The following is a 24,257-nucleotide window of genomic DNA, read 5'->3' as shown; positions in this document are numbered from 1 at the left end:
TAGAGTTTTTTGGCATAATCTCATACCTTGGCTTCACCTTTATCTCATTAATAATTTTGTATATCACCTGCAGAAAACTGTTAACCTGGGTCATGGTAAACTCAGTAATAATAGGGGATACAAAATGAATCACTGGCCAGTTTGTTTCTCAGCATTGTTGCAGGATTTCAACTTGTTTTATGGAGTCATAATCATTTTTAGTGCAGTCACTTGATGAAGCAATTCTAGTACATTTGATTGGTTTAAAAAAGGGCTAGGCGATGTTGCATGAAAATCTATAATTTGTATCTTATTTGAGGCAAAATACATTTTTTGGGAGGAGAGATGGTCAAGATCCAGCAGATTACGGTTTACATCCTCTATTGAAGCAGCAGTATCCGTATATTCGATATTAACTCCACCATCTTCTTGCTCCAAACCAAGTGTAAGTTCTCCTCCAATGTGGTAGGTATCTTATTGTCTTTTTTGTCTAATTCACTGAGCAAAAACATTTATCCTTAATTGACTTAGTGCCCAACCTCTCTTGTTTTTGTGGACTGGTCCTATTCTTCAACTGTAGACCAGGTATATATCCCAGCATAGTTTTCTTTTTATTTGCTTGAGCCTTATTTGGAATAATAGCAAACCTCTTTGTAGTTTCCTGACAAGTAAGCTACTAGAAAAAGCTGTCACCAAACCTTGTCTACTCACCCCTACTATGCCAAGGTCCTTCCCCTTTGTCGCGACACAGTTCTTTGATTTTGACGTGCACTTTTATTGGGTGCCCACTGGTTCAAATGCTTGTCTAATAGCACCATTTCTTGATGTGGTGAGGCTGCGTTAAAACTCTCATAGGCCTCAGCGTCATTAGAACATTCATTATCCTGTGTATTTTGAATAATACTCACTTCAGTATTTGCTTCATCTGGCTTATTATTACATGAGGGAATTGATGTAGTCTGCAAAGGGAGTAGCATTTCTGCAATCTCGTTTAGATCCTGTTTCCTGATTTGCTTATCTTTGTGCATGACATTACATAGTGAGATCAAGGCTTTAAGAAAAATCATAAACTCAGGTTCAATGGTTGGATCATTCAAAGAGGAAGCGTCACTTGAAGAAAAGCATGCATGCCGTTTGGGTGAGGAAAAGTAAGCATTTATAGCAATTGCTGTAAGATTAAGTCATTTTGCTAGGCTGGAAGGCGGAATGGGGCAAGGATCTTTGCTTCCTATGGTTTGCTCTGCCATATTAAGTGGCTGAATTATTGTGTTTGTCACTGCGTGAATAGTTAGACACAAATGTAGTAAGGAGTTGTTATCAATTTGACTTTTCACATATTGGTTGTGCTCAATAATCATGGCACTGCTTGGAGCTTTAGAAGTAGTAACTGAGTCAGGATCACTAGTATTTGTATTTTTGACAGATTTAGGAACATCGTAATCTTGCCACGTACAGAGGGGGCAACCTCAATATCCAAGATCGAATGTGCAACTCCCACCAAAGTTGCCTTCGATTGCTGATTGCTTTTATTAGCGTTTCCCTTCTTTTTCAACGTCCGACTTGCTGCCAAAACTCTAGAGCACACCTCTCGTTCCTTTGAGCGTAGAGAATATCTTCGACTGGACATAGGCATTATACTGCAATCCTAACAGTTAGCACCGAGCCATAAGTACAATGATGTTTAGGCGCAGCAAGGTTCAAAGGCCAAGTCAGTCTACAGCCACCTCCTGCGCTTTATAATAATGTAGTTCAAACCACAATTAAGTTACCAGAGGTTCAAAGGCCGCCGGCCCGCAGTCACCCCTAGATAATCGGAGGAAAAACAGTCCTTACAGAATGGACAGATTATGTCAGAAAATTGGCGATCATAGCTAGTATTACTTCTTTGCAGTGTAAACGAAGGAGAGAAAGAAAAACTCAGTTTCCTTTTCGTACTGGCATATTGTCCAGAACAGTTCATTTTCCACACCAGTACTTAGCTCTCAAGTCGCCCCTGCTTCCTGAAAGCACCACAAAGTGCCAAACACACAAAACACACACTGCTGCACACAGCGCCACAGTCCACGCTGGTGTGGGCTTTTAGTAGAAGTTGAGACCGCCTCCTGTACCCAATAGACACTGAGGCAAGACTCCCTCACAGGTCCAAGGAAGAAAGGGGCAAGTAAGGCAAAACACACAGAGCTGTATTTGTTTAATGGAAGACGTGGGACCAGAATCTGATTTTTTCAGCACTACCTCCTTCACACTATGCTGGTCTAGTGCAAGATCTAAACACCTTCCAGCATTACATTTGTCAGAATGCACAGTGCTGCTCTACTGGAACCTTTGAATATGAATATATCCCTTTTAACCTTCCTGGGACATTAATGCTGGATATGATAAAGCGAGAAACTGTTACCCCCAATGCATCTAACTTGTCCACTGCTAGGCTGTTAACCGGAGTGTGAACTTTTCATCCTCAAGGAGTGGGAACGTGCTGCACATTTTGTAAAACATCTCAGAGTAAACATTAGTGAAATTTGCAGACAGCATTTCAGCGATTCGGGACATGTAATGTTGTGGAGGGTCCTCTGAACTAAGTTAGCCAACGGGCATGCGTTATGGTTGAGTCTTTTCTTCCTCTTCAGTTCCTTCCACTGGCAACTTTCTCTCAGCTCCCAATACTCAATAGCATCAGGCACGTGCTGATAGTGCAAATACCAACCCCGCCCCCACACCTTTTGTTACAAACCTTCCCTGCAGTTCTACAGACAAATTGTTCGCTCTAGAATCTGACACAGAACACAGGACTGTTTATACAAATACCTACAAACCCAAACATTTGCAAGGGCCAATAGGGTAATTTGCAGGGGATATTGGTGGGGCTTGGATACATTATTTTGGATATTTGCTAGAAACATTAGACAGGACATTATGGAGAAATGTAAGGTACGACAGTAAGATTTGGGTAAATCAGCAGGCACTTGTGGACTCCAAACCAAGGAGATTTGGAGGGAATCTGTAAGTACGTAAGTTATCTCAACGAGTTTAACGTGTTGGGGCATGTGTGTGCTCAAATAATTCCAATAGGAACGGGTTAATATACCGTGGAAATGAACCTGCAGTAAAGGACTTTGCATCCCATTAAAAAGAAAAAATGGAAATCATGGGGTGCACAATGGAAGGGAGGGCAGACAGGCATTACCCCAATCTCCCAAACACTAGATGGGTTGTGGGGGAAGGGACACGAATTGAAAGTCCAGGACACGTGTCGCACGAAATAGTGACCTCGAATCCATTTCTCACACCAATGCAAACGGTGGCATAGTTTATTCTGATGGTGCTAAACCAGTACATGTTAATATATCTGTTAAAGTTTCCAAATAAAACAGACTTCTCTTAATATTGAACAAGACATTTCTTAAAACATTTACAACAGTTATTTGTGTATGTCAGTTACTGTTTTTTTTGCTGCGGCTGTTTCCACTGTGGCTATGTTAAATGTGGTATTTTTGCTGCAACCGTTTTTGGTGATTTTTCTTTTTTTTTAATAAATATAACTGTGTTGTGTGTTTGGGGTAGGGGATTTGAGGGGTGTGATGAATCCGATCGACACATCACTGATTCCCTGGCATTACCCTCCTCCTATGTGGCCAGGGGACGTCACCTGCTACCTGATCCTGGGGGTGGCTATATGAGGGAGGATCTCATGGGAGGGAACCACTACCTCAGTGGAAGGGATGATTCCATTGGATGAGACGCAGTATTCTCCCCTTTCCCCTGAAGAAAACTCTAAGATACCTAAACTGCTAATGGAATACTGTCACTCTAGACATGGCTCCATGTATTCCTTAAATTCAAAACACACATAAAACATCTTCTGGTTTTGACATTTCTTTATGTGAACGTTTTTAACATCATTGTAGAAATCCAATTACATTTATGAACTGCATCTCCCATAAAGCCTCAAAACTGAGATGAAAAAGAGGATGGAAGAGTTGATGCAGATTGAGCAAAGTCAAAAGACTAACGTGCAGACAAGTTGTTTCGCTCAATCTACAATACCCTGGAAATTTTAAAATGGCATCTGCAATATCAAAGGCAGAACGATAGAGAACCGTGAAGGAGAAGACGGGCACATCCATGTGGCGACTCGCGAGCGTAACTCACAACTACCAACGTGGCGTGAAGGTAGCAGAAGCTTAGCAGGCATACATGAAAGACCGTGGGAGCACCAAGAAGCACAGTGAAGCTCCTGGAGGTGCAGTCGTGTCAGGAAAAAGCAGTCTCCGGTCCAGGTCCGAGAAGGAAGCCGTTGAGTGAATGCGGAACTGCAGGAGCCACTGAGAAGACGTCGGTATCATGGAGGAAGCCAATCCCGGGAGGAAGCTTCCCTGCAAAGGCACGCCATAAATCGGAGATGCTGTAAATTACCTTGTGAGTCGTCCCATAGCCATTAGGGAGCCCGGGGTGTACCGACACACAGGCAATCAAGTTAATTATATATTGGGCAATGCTCAAAGTCGATTTAAACATAAACAAAACCTAATGTTGAATCAATCCTTAAAAGAAAGAAGATATGAATACCGACAAGAAAAAGTGCCACAACAAAACCTAAACAATTATCTATGCAAGAGATGTCAATGTGGGGGAGAACTGATATATGTGTTACCCTACTACATTGAACAGAACAAAGTAGATACTGATGTGATATATTGAAAGAACAGTAACACCAATAAGAGGTCCTGGTAAAGCGACAACACCAGGCAGCTGACATTTGGGGAAAGATACCTGGCAGGTTCCTGGCAGGGGAGTTTACAAGGAGATTCATCAAATTTATGTAAAGACATTAGGGGAAGATACCTGGCAGGAGAGTATACCAGGGGATCTGAAGAACCCCATGAGCACACCAGACGATCCTTAAAGGTTACAAGAAAAGCTAAAGAAAGACTATTTTTCTTGGAATTTATTATTGGAACAAGAACTTTCTGAATCGGGTGTAAAAGCCTGAAGAAAATATTATTTAAAAGAGACCCTTTGCCAATCTACCTAGCACGCCAGGGGATGGGAACCACCCTCTGGATCCAAGGGTTTCTCCTTGGAAAACGCCTTTTGGATGTATCCTTATATTTTGATTATGGACACTTTACACTGAACATAAGTCGGATACATTTCCTTGCTCTCTTACTTGTTTGTTTATAGTGTGAGGTTCAGTTTAGAATGTTTTGGACACAAGGATGGTTTCTAAGTTACTAACTAAATGACACAGACTAACTCTGAGTTTTAGTTTCCTAGGCAGGGAACCTCTTTACTTGAGATAGGGCTATTGCGGCATTATTCCAACCCATTTTCTGTTAAATAAAATGTCTGAGAATATTACAAACTTGTGTCCGCCTCGCATTTCTGACCCCTCACAGGTGGTAGGTGGCAGTGTGAGGTTGTGGGGGTGGGTCAGATGGGAGTTAGGAAGTGGACCGACCCATTTAAAAAACTAACAGTAAAATTGCAAAAAACATCCAGAACGAATCCCCAACGTTTCAAATTGCTGCAGTGAAAACAGCTGCTGTACATACGTTTATAAGCTGTGGTTCTGCCTTTTTCATCAATGAATCAATGAATACATCCCAAAAGCATGTTCCACCACGACCAACATCATTATCAAGCCACGTTATGCACAGAGGTTTCAAAATACGCTCTTGTAGCATATAACAAATTCCGACCACCTGCTTTTGACATACTTTCACCTAGCCTCCATACCTGTGGGGTGATTGTGAGTCATTCTGCCACACTCAATGCTCACTTCAATAAGGGTGTCTAGTGCCTCTGGCTTCCAGTATCTCATGCCAATGCACATAGCTTTTGTAGCGGCTCCAAAGCCGGATCCTGCAACAACAACAAAAACATGAACATCAATTAGAAAATTCAAATCAATCAATATCTTATAGCAGAATTCTATATTATATATGTACATATCATAGAATTTGACTCATTTATATTGTCCATTCCCCCCATTAAATCGAATTATTTTGAAGAAGCTCAGCGTTTTGTCGCACATAAACTGGGTTCACTGTTTGGGCACAGATGTGTATTTCGGGCAGTAACAACCCATGGTTTTACTCTGTCAAACAAAAAAGAAAGAGGACTGAGAGTCAGGCTTTGAGCAGTCCTTAGAGTCCTTAGATTTTGCAACATGACGGTCCTCAATTCACATGTACCATAAATGTGCTTCTTAATGTAGAGCCAGTAAGCATTGGAATAGGACATGTTGCGACTAGGAAGGGATAAAATGGGGATTTGCATTAATGATATGATCAACTACTTCAAAGCGGCATGTTTACAATGTAAAATGTGATTCTAACTTGTGGTATACAAATTATGAAACAAGTATCAATAATTGCATATTTTGATTTTGTTCTAGATATGATTTGAATGTATAGACTTGCCCCTGAAGAAGAGAACCACCTCGAAACGCGTTGGGCAACATGAATATCACATTTTTATGTTAAACCTATAAAGAATGATGATGCTTATTTATTATAACAAATTGGTTGTTGAAATTTGATTTATACAGGAACAATATGAATTATGTGACACATATTACTGAGACATATTCTAAATTGCTGGGCTCATATATAGAGCCGTTGAAAGTGTGCAGGGGATGGGAGTTCCCTAACTGGGAACTTTTTCTGTGTCTATCCCTATAGAGCACCAGCCTGTGCTCTGTGACTTAATAGCAGTGGCCACCTGATGGCTCTTGAAGGGTGGACCAAGGTGGAGGAAAAACCCAATTCCTGGAAAAAATACTTCTAGGGCTGCTGTGCTGGTTTACCAATAGTAAGGTGAGCTGATTGTTGAAGATTGGGAACTGGCTCCAGGTAAGAGGCAGCAACAAGCTGACAGGCTGGGTCAGGTCGGGGACCATAAGGAGGAAGAGCAGGATCCAGGTCGAGGAGGAAACAGAAGACAAGAGAACGAGGAAGGCGAGAAGAGCAACATGGAGGAAAGAAGAAACGGAAAAAGGACAAGCATCTCACCTCAAGCAGCAGGCAGAAGTATGGCGCTGCACTCCGGTTCTGCACGATAGATGTACTGGAGACTGTGCGGGAAGCCAGCACAGGACAGTGGCCATCTTGAAAACAACTAGATCGTTGCATGTGGTTCCACAATAGTCGGGAGAGCCTCCACAGGCAGCCATAGAAAACTGTGTCAGTGTGGAAACATGATACTTGATTTCTGTTACTACCACTCACTCCTGCAAAATAACTGTGGGTTGTAAATTGCAGGAGGCGGTCTTAGTACCCATTTTTGGAGTCCATAGGACACCATGGGGATATTTGTAGGATTACCATAGGCAGTCATTCTGGCTACAGTCATTTTTCCAAGTTTGGCTTTGGAGGGGAGGATTTGCCTCCAGCTCTTGGCTATATCTATATCTATATCCCCCACTTCAATGGCAACTTTTAATCCAGTAGTGAGGTAAAAATTGTATTAATTCCATTACCACCAAAATAACTTGCAGTAACAGAATTACCACCAATCTTTTACCAAACCGACAAACTCGAATTAAGGCCCATTAAGTCTACAAGCACTTCCCTGACTTACTAGCCTGTGTATGTCTATCACTGTTCGCGATTGGTTGCTTTCCTAGGGGTTTCTGTCATTTAATGGGAATGGGCTTTTTCCTTAGTTTCCCTTAATTTCTGTGATCAGTCACTTTGTTGTCGTAGCTTAAAATGTATAAGATAGGGTATTTACAAAGCACTTAATACCCAGAGGTTTCTAAGGGCGGAACCCGGGGATCGAACCTGTGTTGCTCGGTGTCATTGTGCCCCTCTGCTATCCTTCCGAGAATATATGAAAACAATATGTAAAAAAGACTTGAATAGTCTGCAATTACCTCCTGATCTTGCCTCTCATCATGTACCTTCAAGGTCCAACCCACAGAACCATGAATTGCACCTCGGCCAGACATGCACTTTGCAATTCTAAAAGGACATTTCTGCCGTTATCCTTTAAGTGCTGACTAAGCACTTTAAACAGATAATCCATAACAATGTTCCATCGAACCCTTGTCCATTTCTTCAAATTTAGCAAAACAATATCATGTTTTTAAAAAAAATCTAGGACTTCATGGTTGGTACATCCCTGATCTAAGCTGAAATAAGTATTATCACTCCCCAACGTAGCGATCATGTAATGTATAGCGCAACTGTGAAACCTGTGGTAGCCTTGTGGTTCTGCAAAACAATGAGGAGAGTGATTATAAGCGAGAAGAGAGGTGTGAAACTTGTGGCATTGATGAGTGCAGGCCAGAAGTAACAGTCCTGAGTGCTGATATGGCTCTGTGTGATCTTTGGCATTGATCCCTTGGTATGTCTTTATACAGAGTGAAAAAGGCAAAATCTATGAGATGCCAGTGCAGGGACATGGAGAGAGCCCCTGCAGGGCACAGTTATGTTATGTTATGTTATGTTACTTGGCATTTATATAGTGCCTTATGTTTCATTGGTATGACCTCAAAGCGCTTTTAGGTTGAACGCCCTCGGGAACCGTAGTTCTGGTCAGTAGAGAGAGATAGTGTTGTAGGGTGCGTGGGTGCACCAGATATGTGCGCAGCTGATGTATTTGCCGGATGGTAGCTGCATCCTAGCGTTAGGTATGGTGCTGGAGATATCAGTTGGATGTGTGCAGTCTGGTGGGTGGACACCCAGACTGGGCTCTGGCTGCGTTAGGCATGAAGGACGCATTATTCGAGCAACTAGGCCGGAATGTGCTCAGCTAGCTGGGTTTTATTAGGGTGATGAGGTGTTCATGGGGTAGTATTCGTATGTGAACAGCTAGGCCGAATTTGTCAGGGGTATAGCTGTGTTCTAGTTGTGTGATGGTGTATAATGAAATGGACCCAAAAATGTGACGCAAGCTCTAAGCTGCATACTCCCCGAAAAAAATCCTGTGTTTGGTGTGGTGTTAGCAGGCGTAAATCAGCTATTGTCATTTTGGTCCATGTGAAAAGCTTAAGGGTGCTCGTAGATTAAATGGTGAAGGAGGAGGTGCTTTTGGGCACCTGAAAAGTCCTGTTATTGTTTTTGGAATGTTAGGACGAGGCTAAAGCTGTAGAGTTCCAGTCAAGCTATCCATTGAGATGTGCTATTGTTACTGTTCCAGGTTCCATTTTATGATTATGGGGTTTTGTCCATGTTTATTGCTTGATGAGAAGAAAAAGATATAGAAGTGAAGTGCACAGACATATTGCACGTCGGTGAGGCTGACCTGAACGGGTCAATCTCTATTTCGTTCTGGTTGTAGAAGTTACAACTCTCATTGGTCTTTGTGTCCAGATTGGCTATTATGTAAAAATCTAATCCATCCTTTTGGTTTGCAGGACCATTTGAATAGTTCCGTCGAGTCTTACAGTCCCAGGTTGAAAGTTATGATTGGTGCAGTCATGGACGGTGGAATGCTAGCTTGCCCGTTATTGTCTACTGAGCAGGCAGCATTTAAGAGATGCATCCAAATATTCGATCATCGTTCTATGTGTGGAGTTATCTTGGCATGCGCTCCATCGTTTGATTGAAAGGAAAGGGGAGAATGACTGTCAAGGTACCCAATTTAGCAACTTCTGAAGGATAAAGGGATACATTGACCCAGGCAAAATTCTAATGTATGACTACAGGTTGAACACTGGTGTGCCCCCCTTTCTTCTGCCGTATCTATCTTTCTTCCTCTGGTACACCCCTAGGATGCCCTAACACTAAAAAGTATTACTCAAAGCTCGTCAATTGTAATGTCAAGGTTCTGATCTGTTCCATCAACAGGCACCCTGATCCTTGCACTCTCTCTCCCACTTGCTCTCCGTGTTCTGCTGCCCTTTGTCTTACAATTCTTTGCTCCCTACCTCGCACTCTCCCTACCTTTCCTGTCCCATTGACAGTCCACACGCTCACTCTCATCCCTCCTTGCTCCTTTTCTCTCACCCTTCCTTGCTCCTTTTCTCTAACACTGCGTTGCTCCTCACCCCTCCTCACCCTACTATGCTCACCCCGCTTCACTCTTCCGACCTATTTAGGGATGTGGTGCCCTGCTCACCCTTCCATACTAGTCTCCCTCTTTTCCAACAACTAAGTCCTTGTACTCTACCTACTACCCTCATTCACCCACGTAGTTCTGTCCCTACTATCCTTGGTCTCACAAACACACTCTCACTCACTGCTTCACTCTTACCAAAATGGTACCACTCTCCCACACAGCCAATACATCACCTGCACTTTGCGCCAGCTAGCTCTGCCACCAACTCTTTAGGACCCACCTCTACCATCCGTCCACCACCTGGTCTCTCGGTCGGCCACCATACCTCCTGACTTCACCACTGCAAATAGCACTCTCTCATTTACTCCCCATTTGTCCTGGTTCTAACCCCCCCACCCCACACCTTCCATTGGTTTGAGCGCTCACCTGCCTCTGTGGACCAATCTGTGTCTATTATTTTCCCTGGGGCTGGGTTACACAGGTGCAAATCTTTAAAACACCTTCTTAGCCCAGCCCCTTTTTTCAGTCTTTATTTGCAGGGTAAGCAGCCGGATGCTTTGGCTGCTTGTTTTTCTCATGGTTTACTTCCTGTGCTGGTAGGTTTTGCTACTAATTCGTTTTGTGGAGGATTTCTGGATCTCCCCTGCAGTCCCTTCTGACTCCTCGTTTTTTCCTCTTGCCCCACCATTCGCCTGGAAACGTTTGGGGTTGATTGGTTGTGTGTTTAGTTTTCATTTCTGTTTGGAAGAAGAAACCTCAGTTAATTCCATTTATGTTCTTGATTCCATTCCCTTCACTACAGTACAGGTAGTGTTCATAAGCGCAGGGGTGGGGGTTGGGGGGTTCACGGACTGTCTGTAAATCCCCAAATTCCCCTGCCCACCTCTGGGCAATTTTTGCTTGGATTTACGCCCAGCTAGGCCTACTGTCCCAGGTCTGGAAGAGTCCAGGAGGCAACCTCACAGGGTCAATCAAGTCCATGACCCTGTAACAGTGAGTTGAGTGAGGTCAGCAGAGAGAAGGTAAGATGTGGGTTTTGGTGTAGCTTGCCATTTCTGTACAAGAGAAGCTTTCACTTCTGCTGCATGGGCTGCACTTGACCTCTTTTTTTCTCTATCGTGGTGGGGGGGGTTACGTGCAATTAACCTGCATATGCAGCAATGTACCTTACCTTTTGTTATCTGGGCCTTCCATCCCCAGACTACCCTTAAAGGTTTTAGCTCACTTTTTATGTGCATATTGATTGTGATAATATGTTTGTAGTTGTGTGTCGGGGGTGCAGAGTGGGGAATTGAGTAGAGTGACTTAATAACTGCAAGCCTCTGAGACACCTTTACATCAATCCCTTTTTACTCCTGGAATTATCCAAATAATCTGGAGGAATAGCTATCGGGGCAAATGACTGATCTTTTGTTGCTTATTTGCAGTATGTTTTAATAATATGCAGCAACAAAGCGCTTGAGTTTGGACATAAGGGCAGAATAGTTCAAGCACTTGCTTTAAGTACACTTCATTCGGTATTCGTGTACAATAATTGTAGTTTTAGTTTCAGAATATAAAGCCAAGTTTACAAATACCAGACTGTAATGGAATGAATTGAGCTAGTGTAGCATCTCAACCTGACTTGGGCTAATTTGTTATGTAGTTAATCCTCCTATTGGTGTATACATGTGTGATAGTTACCTGCTCTTAGTCATCGTTTCATACATGCATGCACATACAAGCAAGATGCAGCATATACCTTTAATGATAAGACATCACTCATAGTTCAACTACCTAATAGTATGCACTGAGCAGAAGACAGTGTGCATTTAGCTACAACAGACATCACTTCCAGCTCATCTTCAAATCATACATAGTCAAAGACAGACTGTTTAACAGAAGATATATCACCCAGAGGCACACAGTACAGGGGGAGAAAATTGGCAACTTCCCACTTAGTTGCTTGGCAACGGGGTAGGAACATTACTGACACCAAAGAGATTTTTACAAGTTTAATTTTCTGACTGCACGTCCTGCATGAATCTGTGTACAGGGTCAGTGTGGCTGGAGATGAAACACTATGGGCCTCATTACGACCTTCGCGGAACGGGTTAACGGGCTCCGCTAATGGAGGCGGACCCGTTAAACCCGTTCTGTGAAATTACGAAATCCCCTCGCGGGACCCGGTAAGGACGCCTGGTAAAAGCAGGCGTCCTTACCGGGTCCCGCAAGGGGAAGAAGGAGCTATAAACGGGCCGGTCGTAATCGGCCCGTTGTTAGCTCCCTCTCCCATTCCCATTGAGCCCTATGGGGGCTCAGATGGGAATGGGGAAGGTCCGGGCCCGGGTTCCCAGAGGGAGGAATTACTAGGCCCTCCGAACTCGGAATGGCCCGGTAATTCCTCATTCTGGGAACCCGGTAAAGGAGCCCGGTTTGGCGGCAGCCATGGCTGCCGCCAAACTCGTAGTGAGGCCTTATGGGTTGTAAAGTCACACACATGAACTGTACTGTTGATATTACACTGATTTTGAGCACAAATGGGAATCCACATCTGAGGTTGAATACTTTGAAAGTCGAGTGAATGTTATTGAGATTGTATAGGTTTAAAGCTGCCTGTCAAACATACGGTTTTTTTATACAGCTTTTAAAGAAATATGTGGCTGTATTTCTTTCAGTGGTTCTTAACTTACATTTCAGAAAATTAATACCTGCGAATTGCACCGGTCCCCAACCACCATCTTGTGATAATCTAATGTTCTGCACAATCACCCTAAGGTTAAGTACCCTGGTGGCAATACATCATAGCACGTACCCCTCTAAGTGTGACATCAGCCGCAAACACTATGCTACATCCCTTTCATGATATAAGTGCGCGACAAAGGTAGGCGTGGTGCCCACGCATCAACAAAGTCACATTTATACCCACTCTTTTTTGTTCAGCTGCTACGCACACAAAACACACTTTCTTAAAATTATTTTATTTTATGTTGAATAAATGAAAGGAGTCGAAGCTATATTGTATTAATATGTGAATTGTGATTCACTGCCATTCAAACTGTGTTCCCTGATCACTATACAAAAACAGAGCATCTCCCAATAACTTTTTCTTGGAATTTGAAATCAACAAAGCGACAAAAAACAATGTGCGATTATATGATTTTGGTTTATTTTGTGCAATTGATTTGTATATTCTTGATTGTCATTACTTTATACATATGGTTTACTCCACAATGAATCCGTTTTTGCAGTTATTATGCTAACTGTAAATCTAAGATACAATTTATGCTGGTTAGAAATCCCATTGTTCCATTGATGGACAGCCAAATCCTTATCCGGCAAACATTTGTGTCCAGAGTCGAGGTGAGGGCCAGGGCATGAAAAGCACATGGCGAGTGAATAGGTGCACTGCTTCTGACAACTGGTACAGCAAAAGGGCACACCGACCCTACATGGTTTTCCCATGTTATAGTAGCAATCACTCCCTTGGATAGTGTTAAACGTACATGTTGTGTTAGTAGGCCGTTGTGCGGAAGATAGTTTTCCTGACAAGGAAACATGAGAAAGGCATACCTGCGGATCTCTTTTCTGTCCATAGGGTACAAGAGGTCTTCAAAACTGTGGGGCTGGCCCCCCTTAGGAGGTCTGAGGGATATGCAGGGGGTGTTGGGGGCGCAGGGCTCTTTAAAAAGGGATTAGGTGAGCTATTGCAATGGGAAATATAAGCAATTATAACCTGGAGGGGGGCGGAAACAATAATTTTACTCAGGTGGAGACTCAGGATAAAAGGTTTGAATAGCACTGACTATAATAATACATTTCTAATCATCTCTCTGTTTTCCCACTTCTTTACTATTGCACAATTATATTTTAAATGCGTTCATTGTAACTCACGCAGAATTCGCTGCGTGCATTTCCGATATGCCCTTTTGTTTATTTTCGAACGAGTGTGAAATGTCATTTTACCTGACCTCAATATAGTCAATTTTTAAACAAGAAACTTTTATTTGAAGTGCATAGTTGCTACTTTATTTCTTTGGAATGTAAGACTCCCTAAAATTCTCAAGGTCGCTTTTGGATGAGAATTTTATTGAAGAAAGGGATAAAGGTCAACAGTGTTTTCACATATGCACGAATACTTATTCTCCCAAGCTGACGTTTTACAAGCAGACATTCGCCAATAAACTCGGAAGAAGGAAGATTATTGATTACCATGTCAATACACACTGTATAATAAAGACAATAAATAAAACGGTTGCACTGTATATTATGCATTTTCGGTTTTAGTCATTCAAATTTGTTTTACACATATATATCACTGACAAAAAACATTGTTTTTTGGGGGGAGGGGTTGTCCTGTTTTTGTTATGTACCTGCTTGCTTACACATTTTTTGTTCTTTTATGTCTTTCGATTTGTCTCTGCTCCCTTCTCCTCCTCACATTTGTAGGGACTGAACGTCAACGCTTCTCTTACAGTTATACAGGATTGTATTTAATGCTGTGTGCAGAGTGGCAAACAAGACAGCATTGCCAATGGAGGTCAAACAAATTCAATTTCCTTGGACTCACTGCAAATCTTGCTCCTTAATGCTGTCATATTCGATGCTGAACATCCCAGCACTGCACATAAAGGCACACATGCTTCTGTTTATAAAACATCTCCCGACCTCTAGCTGTGGGCAAATTACGCCCTGATGTGCAACACGTGCAATTACCTACACCATGTGCTTGTGAACGCCTAGCACCTCACTTTGGTTGTTCTACCAAGTGTAAAATGCTTTCTGCACCCATTATTCAAAGGTCACCATCCGCGGAGAGAAACAGATGCAACTCTACATGGCTGCAGTATGGTGTACTGGCTGCCGTCAAGCGATAGGCTCTTAGGTGCATAACCAATGGCCTACAGCCCATGGCCATGTACCCATTACTGTAGGCTTTACCTACACCCAGCACAACATAATAGCCTCATGAAAGGGAACATTTCCCATATACCACAATCCACAAACGTAACATATGATGAGTGGTGCAAAGTGCAATTCATGGCAAACGCAAATAGCGTCATGTGGCTCCCTAATGTCCAAGGTGGTGGCATAATGGGTACCATATGGTACCGAAAGCATATCAGGTCACTTGTGCTGTTCAATCATGTCTACAAGGTCCTGCACAACCATTTTTACAACGTCACTATCATCAGAGACATGCATACTTAAAAGTGCATGTCTGCGTTATGGTGGCGTGCTATGGAGCAGTCCTAGCCTCTTCGATCACTGGCCTACGGTCTATAGGCTTTTGCCATACACCCAACAGTGTAGCCCTTGGCCACACCCATCTCAACATAACAGAGGTATGCAGGTGAACAAGTGGCCAGGTACATGCATGTCACCCCTAGCCACTTCTAAGCATCCTCTACTTCACCACATCTCCCACAGGACACACTGGAGAAGTCGTCGCCCCATCAGGTCCAGGCATATACTACACAGTGTAAGAAATGCAACCAATCCCCACAACCATAAAAGCAACATTTTGGCACACGCAACACACCGTACTGCAGTGTACGTTGCAATTTTCATGTGTTCTCCATTGTTCTCCCCTTCTGCCATTGCTCTACCATCACTGACCGCTGGGCCTCAGCACACACTGCACACCCTAGTACAACCTATGTTTTACTTCTCATGTCATATGTAATGCAAGCCCCATCTGCAAATGCGTCTGCCAACTTTCACCCTGGCCACATCTTTACATACATGGCTCAATTACATTGCGTTGTCTGTGCAGAACGGTATGTGAGTGGCAGTGTACATTGTCCATATTGGAACTTTCTAATGCTGATGACTTCCTTTCATGGGGTAATGTGGTAAAACACTTTCTCAAGCAAGAGTCTTATAAGGGCCTACCCATAGCAAACGCACATGGTGACATGTGGCTCCCTATTGTGCAAAACAGGCAGTGATCTACACCATATGGTAATGTACGCATAGCAGCTCACTTATTCTGTTCCACCAAGTGCACAATGTCCTCCGCAACCATTGTGTGCTAATCACCAACTCCAAAAGCATGCACATTAACAACTACATCACTGCATTGTATTGTGGAGGCTATGATGAAGGCCTAGGCTGTTGGGTGCATGGCTTATGGCCTACGGCATTCGGCCATGCACCCAACAATCTATGCCTAGTCCACACTCACCACAACATAACAGAGCATGCAAGCTACCAGCTACGCATGTGCCATGAATCACAAAGGCAACATACGCACAAGCACTTCCACCCAATACCACACCATAAAGCAGGGACACAAAAACACATGTTCCACCTACCCTAATGCAGAAAAATCCTGCTGTGCTTTGCACCGCTACCCACTTCCAATCACAAAGCATTATAAGCATGCCAACTAAACAAGACAATCTTCACAACATTGAGCCTGCTCCCACCACTCTAGTATGTGCATAGAACCAATGGTGCGTACTGCACTGCAACACTTACTAATCTGCACAATGGACACTACGCAAGCACATAGAACAAACATTTGCACCGGGATCTCTTCCATATGTACACTATTCCGTTAATACACCCACTGGACACACTGCACAACTGGTTACTGCACCATCTCCACCCATACACTGAAAAATGTAGGTTGTGCTACCAATCACCACACACATGCAACCACTATTGTGTGCACTGCAGCCAAATCGTACACAATAAGCAACAATGTGGCACCTACTTTCAACCAGTGGACATACCTTTTTAACCAGTGCACATCATTATCTGTGCTAGGGCTCCAACCATGCATCCAAGGGCTATGGACTTACCTCACACAGCACACCATAGTGCACACTATGTTTAAATCCTCATGTGTCGTGGAATGCACTCCCCTTCTGCAAATATACCTGCCACCACTAATGACAGAAAGACATTGCCGCTGTAGCTCGCATGTGTTACGCTCACCTGGTTCCCACAGGGGCGTCGATCGGACCCAGACAGCTGCGGTCTACACCAACGTGATGCGTAGTGAAGAGATGACAGTCTGGATTGGCCCCCTAATCTTGTCTGCTGGACTCGTAGAAGTATTCTCCTGTAAGTGGAGAAATGGATTTAGCCACCCCTGGACTTTAGTGATGGCAACCCCCCCCCCAACTGTTCTCGTTCTCCCCACTAATCACCTCCGATATCCCCTCTTGGTAACCTCACTTTATGTTTTTAAATGATGAGCTCTCCATCCTGCAGGGCATGCAGGGGCGCGTAGATACCAGTTACTTCACTGGTTTGAAGGTACTGGAGGAGTTCCGGAGGAATATTGACTGAAGTGTCTATAAAGTTCAAAGAGTTTGGCTTCGTTGCCCCTGGATTCTTTTGCCGCAGTGCCGTCGGCAAGAGGAAGGACTCGACTGGAATTTTGCGCGTAACGCGCACCTGATCGGATTGAAGTGGACATTGATATTGGCCACGCCCCCCTTGAACCCGCCCGCTTGCCCGCCCACAAACTCGCCGATCACTTCCTTATCTGCACTCGGACCCGCGCATCCGGCGCGCGCATCCGGAAGTGCTTGTGAAGTGCGGCTGTTGGGCTGGGTTCGCTGCTTCGTTGCCCCTGGATTCTTTTGCCGCAGTGCCGTCGGCAAGAGGAAGGACTCGACTGGAATTTTGCGCGTAACGCGCACCTGATCGGATTGAAGTGGACATTGATATTGGGTATTTGCTGTGGACTCTGCACCCATTACTTTAGTGTCCGCGGGTTTCCCGCGGGTTTTGTAAGCTGGGCAACCCGTTGATGTCTCTCTTTTCTCTTTCCCCCTTTAGCCACGCCCCCCTTGAACCCGCCCGCTTGCCCGCCCACAAACTCGCCGATCACTTCCTTATCTGCACTCGGACCCGCGCATCCGGCGCGCGCATCCGGAAGTGCTTGTGAAGTGCGGCTGTTGGGCTGGGTTCGCTGCTTCGTTGCCCCTGGATTCTTTTGCCGCAGTGCCGTCGGCAAGAGGAAGGACTCGACTGGAATTTTGCGCGTAACGCGCACCTGATCGGATTGAAGTGGACATTGATATTGGGTATTTGCTGTGGACTCTGCACCCATTACTTTAGTGTCCGCGGGTTTCCCGCGGGTTTTGTAAGCTGGGCAACCCGTTGATGTCTCTCTTTTCTCTTTCCCCCTTTAGCCACGCCCCCCTTGAACCCGCCCGCTTGCCCGCCCACAAACTCGCCGATCACTTCCTTATCTGCACTCGGACCCGCGCATCCGGCGCGCGCATCCGGAAGTGCTTGTGAAGTGCGGCTGTTGGGCTGTTAGGCGGTAAGGTGGCTTGGTGGTAGTATTACTCTTTGTGGCCCTCATACAGAATATCAAATAATCGCTGGGAGGGGGTTAAAGTGAGCAAAAGCGGGGTGTTTTGCATTGCCCTTTATCTCCCAGCCTACAATTGAAATTAGTGCTGTTTTGGTCATGGCAGAGGGGCTTCGCAGCATAAAAAGAAAAGAGTCCCAAACTAATCCTAAAAAAACAGAGGAGGACTTTAATGTAGTAAAATTGTCTGCTGCAATGCCTTCAATTCTGCCTGAAAAAGAGATGGACGAAGAATATAAACCTCTACTTGACTCCAATTATAGCAGTACATTGCCGTTCGAAAATCCTATAATGGCTCTAAAATCAGAAAGCAATGCTGAGAACAAAGTTATTCTCACTCCTGCCTCTTTTGAATATAACACAAATCAGGAATGGAAAAATAGATCGGATGCTAAGAAATCTGCTTCTGTCCCAACGAAATACATGATAGAGAATTTCCAATGTGATGATTTACAGAATTCTAATAAGGATGCCCCTGTCGTTGTCACCCCTGAAGTCCATGAGGAACAAATTCCCTTGGAAAAATGGTCGGTGCACATCGACAGTGTGACTCCCAAAACTACTTTGGCCGGAAAAAACATGGATTCCAAAATTAAACCAGTATACATGTCGGTCAAAGAAGTGAACGAATGTTCCCCAAAGGATTGGGAAATCGTTGATTGTAATTTTAATCAGAGTCTTGACAGAGATGAAACAAAAAAAATAAAGGGAATTGAGCAAATTGATATGTACACTACAGATGTCTCTATATTAGCCCCGGCAATTGAGATAGAATTAGGCAAACGGATTCGTCTATCCAACGAACCCTCAACTCCAGTTAATAGAAGTAAGTATGGGATTGAGAATGTATTCCTATTTAATAATCCCCAAGCATACTCCTACTCTGTACCTTCACACTTTAGTGCACAGAAGGAAGCACGTATCCTTGGGGGAATTAATACTCCAAGCAATAACAACATAGGAGGACCCCCCGTGATGGTAAATAGCTCCCCGATCCTGGAACAACCAACGATCCCTACTTGCCAATATCCTTATAGACATGAAGGAAATAGAGCACCCAGTCTTGATTCCAACGAGTCTACTCACTGTAAGACTCATACACTGCCTAACTGTCCTACCGCTGAACAAGAAAAATGGAATGCCGAACTGCAGCACTCCATCGAATCTTTTCCGGTTATGACCAGAATTCTTAATTTACTTGATAAAGGCCACGAGCAGACTCATGAGGCAATAAAATTCCTACAGATACAAATATCTGACCTCACGAGTTCTCTTGGCAAAATAGAGGGCTTGTTATTTGCCTGCCATATGTTTTCTTCCATCATAGACAAAAAAGATTCGATGGCCCATGTTCAAACTATAGGCACTCAAACGAAATTGTTTTCTGAAGTAGTGACAGAAGAACCATCCATTAAATTAGAAAACAGTAAGGTTGTGAACCCAAAGCTGATGAATTTGGAAAACACCAGTGAACCTAACCTTGCTGTCTTGACTACCCTTGTAAAGGAAATGGCAAATAATTTTGCCATACTTTCCAAGTCAATTAACAAGGATCCGCTGATGATTCCACGTGCAGAAGAAAGAGTTCCTCCAGACAGTCCTTCAGCTTTAACTGATATTATTGATCTCACTGAAATAGATCATATCCCTCAGGAAGCAATAGAAATACATGTTACTGACGAGGAGCAATATCAAACCCCTCCCATTGCCCTTACTAGAAAACAAAGAAGGGCCTTGGCACGAGCTCAAAAGAGAAATCTTCTTGCCAAACTACAAAAGGGAAAACAGGAAAAAAAAACAAAGAACCAATCACGTGATAAAAACGATACTCATAATACACATATTAAAGATATCTGTAATCTTTCAGCGGGAGATAATATCATCGACTTAAATCAGCTGAGCGAGGAATCTAAGGCCCTGTTGAATCTTCCAGAGCCAGACTTGAATACTGTAACTACCAAAGTCCCCTGCAAATCTCCACTAAAAAACAAAAAAATTAAAGAAAATGAGGACTTAATTAATGAACCAGCTTGGCAAGAATCTAACAAATCACGATCTAATGTAAACAAAGGAAAGGATAAAGGGGAGAAAGGACATATTGACCTCGGGGTGGTGGCTAACCAAATCGATGGACCCCCACACTGTGTTCAAACTGACCTCTCCAAATATTATCCAATGTTGAAAATCAAAAAAACTGCGAAAGTGATTTTGGGTAAAGCCAATGGACAAAGTGAAAATAAAATATCTACTTGTCCTAATCATCCAATTGAATCCCAAAAAAAAAATTTGGAGGGTGTAAGTTCAAGCGAGCCGGATGAAATAACCTCAGATAATAATGTTGACTCTCGTAAACAATTAATTATCCATGAAACGGAGAGCCTAGTTCATCTAAACACTAGCCCAAAGTTATCAACCATGAGTCTGCAATGTACACAAGCCAATGAGCGCTCCAAATTGACCAATCTGAAACCCACTACGGACAATCAGGAATCCCTGACTAACCATAATTATGGCGACCTAAAATCTGCTATAATTATGGGCTGGGAAAGCGATGAAGCTCGCTATGGAAAGGCTCGCTTGAACCGCACCTTTATGATGACTGTTTTTCAGGATATCCCTGCTCTACGAAACATTAGATCTGACGACATAGATTGGGTGAAATTGGCTGATATTAATAACAATCGAATGATTTGTAAATTTATGTCTCCTCTTATTATGAAGATGTTATGGGACCACTCTGATGATTTGGCATTTATCGGTTTAACTGCATCTTTCTTTTCATCTTTTGACGATGCAGAAAGTTATCTAGAAACTACTCCCTTGAGCGTCGAAAGTGTCACTGATAATCTAATCCAGGGTACTCCCGTAAATATTGATGCTAATACTATGAAACAATTCATGTCATTCATGTCTGCTTTAAAGGAGATGTCTTGGAGGGACCCCATTAACCCCACCCAAGCACACCAACCAAAGGCAATGAAACACTCGTAGCCCACTTCGACTCCACATTATTTCGTGGAATTCTTGTGGTATAAATAATTTTAAAAAATGGTATCACTTAAATCAGTTCAATCGACCTGATCTTATCTTTATTCAAGAGACCATGAATCAATCTTCCTTCTTTATAGATGGATACTCAGCATATATTCAGCCTGCTAAACGAGGCAGTGAAGGTCGCCCTTCTGGCGGCCTGGCCATATTGGTCAATTCTGCCCTTCAATGTTCTTTGGATAAGATTAGTAGTTCAGATTCCATTTTAGCAATCATTATGAAAGACGATTTGGATCCCCCTATTATTCTTCTATTGGTATGTATTTATTGGAATAAATTGTCTACACCAATTGAGACCATTATTGAGGAAATGCATGACGTATTAGAAAAGGGACTGATATCATACCCTACGGCGAGAATTATCGTAGGTGGTGACTTCAACTGTTATTGTTATGAAATAGGTGTTCATAAAAATGCAATTAGGGAAAAGCACTCAATTACCTCTCATAAGCTCGGTACTATATGGAATTCCTTTTTCCTTGAATGGGATATTCAAACTCCCTACTTTGCTCTTGACGATTATTCCTATACATGGACTAGAGCAAATCGCAATTCTCTCATTGATTATTTTTTCATCTCTTCTAGTTTATATTCGAATATAGATGCCCTTAAAATTATTGATCCATTTCTAGGAGATCACATGATTATTTCCATGCAGATGAATATTCCCTTGGTTCGCTTCAAAGATAATTTTTTTCTTTCTTTAGTAGAAACCGACCGGCCCCATCACACAGTGAGATGGAATTCTAAAGTGTGTTCAATATTTACTCGGAATCTAGAATGCGATCCCGGTATCTTCTCACATCAATCATCATCTAGCCCTTCACTTACTCATTTAGATCATCTAAACTCTACTAGAATTCAAATCCACCTAGAAGCTATGCTTCATTCAAGGGATAATCACGAAAAAGCTATCCAGGTTCATGCGCACAAATTTAATAGTCAAGTTGCTCATTTAAAATCGCAAAAAAATCACGAAATTCGTCAGATTAATAGAACTTTTCTCTCTGACTTTGCTCGTGATAAATTGATCAAAGTAGTCAGACAAAGATTCCGTAATAAATTAAAATGGCTAAAAAAACATCTACTCTATGCAGACAACCAAAAATTATTCTACCATCTATTAAAGCATGACTCTAGGAAAACCTGGAATACTCTTCGCTCTATCTCCTCGGAAACCACAACCAATTTTGATTCTGTTATCTCCGCCGAAAATTGGGTATCGTATGTAAAACTAAAATATACCATGCCCGAGCGCTTCCACTTCCTAAAGGGTAGTGAACCACGCTTGGAACTTGATTTTTCTCCACTATGGTCCATAGAAGACATCATAGATGCCATCGGTCGATTGAAGCCTTCTAAAGCACCTGGTCCAGATGGTATTCCTTCTTGCGTGTATAAATCGAACCCAGTATTTTGGGCCCATATCCTTAAAATCAAATTTGATCTGATTTTACAAACAGGACATATCCCCATAACATGGTCTTCTGCGTTAGTTATTCCAATTTATAAAAAGGGCTCTCCGGATTGTCCCTCTAATTATCGTCCGATTGCCTTAACTGACTCCTCTTCCAAAATATTTTCTATTTTACTTATCCGACAATTACAAACTTACATGGACGAAAAAAATATGTTGTCTATTTATCAGGGAGGATTTAGAAAATTCATTGGTTGTCAGCTAAATGCTACAATTCTAGCTCATCTTCAGGCTCATTCCTTGGCTAGTCACTTAGGGCCAATTTATATGGCTAGTTTGGATTTGACCGCAGCATTTGATTGTGTTATTCGTGAAGTCTTGTGGAAAAAAATGATTCATCTTGGTATTCCGACTAAACTAGTTGCTTTGATTGCAATTCTCCACAAAAATACAAATTATCGCATGCGTCTCACCAAGGAAGGAGCCCTGACTGACCCCATTCCTACTGAGATCGGGGTGAAACAAGGCTGCAATATGGCAGCGATATTGTTCAATTTGTATTTGTTAGGATTGGACGAGAAATGGACCGCGGGGGAATGTTATTCTGTAAAGTTTGGATCTCTGAACTTAGATTGGTTAGGCTTTGCTGATGACTTATTATTCCTCGATCGAACGCCTTTTGGTCTCCAACGAAAGTTGGACTTATTTATGGAATTTGCATTCAATCATAATCTTACGCCTAATCCAATGAAAACTTTCATTTTGATTTTTTCCAAGAAAAAATTAGGATGTCATCGTTATTCTTGGCATATAAACAATATCAAAATTGAATGCTCTTCAATGCTTCGCTATTTGGGATATCCGTTAGCTGATCAATACTCAATTACAATGTGGAAAAACTACCTTAACCAAAAAGTTAGGGGGCTGACATCTCAGATGAAAATTATTCATCGGAAATATTGTATGTTCTCCTTAATTCCTTTAATTCAATTTTATCTGCAGAAGGTTGAACCCATTATTCTATACTCCCTGGACATTTGTACATATGATTTAGATGCCTACCTAAATATTTTACAGGGGAAAATATGGAAAACAGTTCTGGGACTTTCAATGTCGATTCCTAACGTGATGATCTGCCATGAATTAAACTTACTACAATTGTCAGCAAAACATACATGGCGTAAAATCATCAACCTGACTAAAATCTATAATCCACCGAAAAATACTCTTTATGTTAAACTGAATCAATTAATGAGTGAATCTTACATTAAATCACTCAATATTTATTCACTTAAACTTACTAAAATATTACATCTTATCAATGAAACGCCGTTATCCATGAGTATGGGGTTACCAAGCCAAAAACTAAAATTTCAAAGATTTTTTTGGTGTATAATGCTGGATGAAATGGGTAAATATTCCTCCTTCAAAGAATACAATGAAGTTCGCGGTAGATGGGGAACCCGAATGAAATATCTCTTACAGTTC

General features: G+C 42.6%; 1 protein-coding gene across 1 annotated transcript in view; it reads right to left on the bottom strand.

The window, feature by feature from the left end:
* Positions 1-24,257, bottom strand: part of ADPRHL1 (ADP-ribosylhydrolase like 1) — a 452,191-nt gene that overhangs the window by 229,152 nt on the left and 198,782 nt on the right. The window contains exon 3 of the mRNA XM_069637148.1: positions 5,716-5,841. Within this exon, the coding sequence (XP_069493249.1) occupies positions 5,716-5,841 (126 nt within the window). The remainder of the gene's footprint in view (positions 1-5,715; positions 5,842-24,257) is intronic.

Source organism: Ambystoma mexicanum, chromosome 7p (genome assembly GCF_040938575.1).
Source record: "Ambystoma mexicanum isolate Mex_15411 chromosome 7p, UKY_AmexF1_1, whole genome shotgun sequence".
NCBI lineage: Eukaryota > Metazoa > Chordata > Amphibia > Caudata > Ambystomatidae > Ambystoma > Ambystoma mexicanum.
Note: the sequence above shows the minus strand (reverse complement) of the source record. Positions and strands in the feature narration are given on the sequence as shown.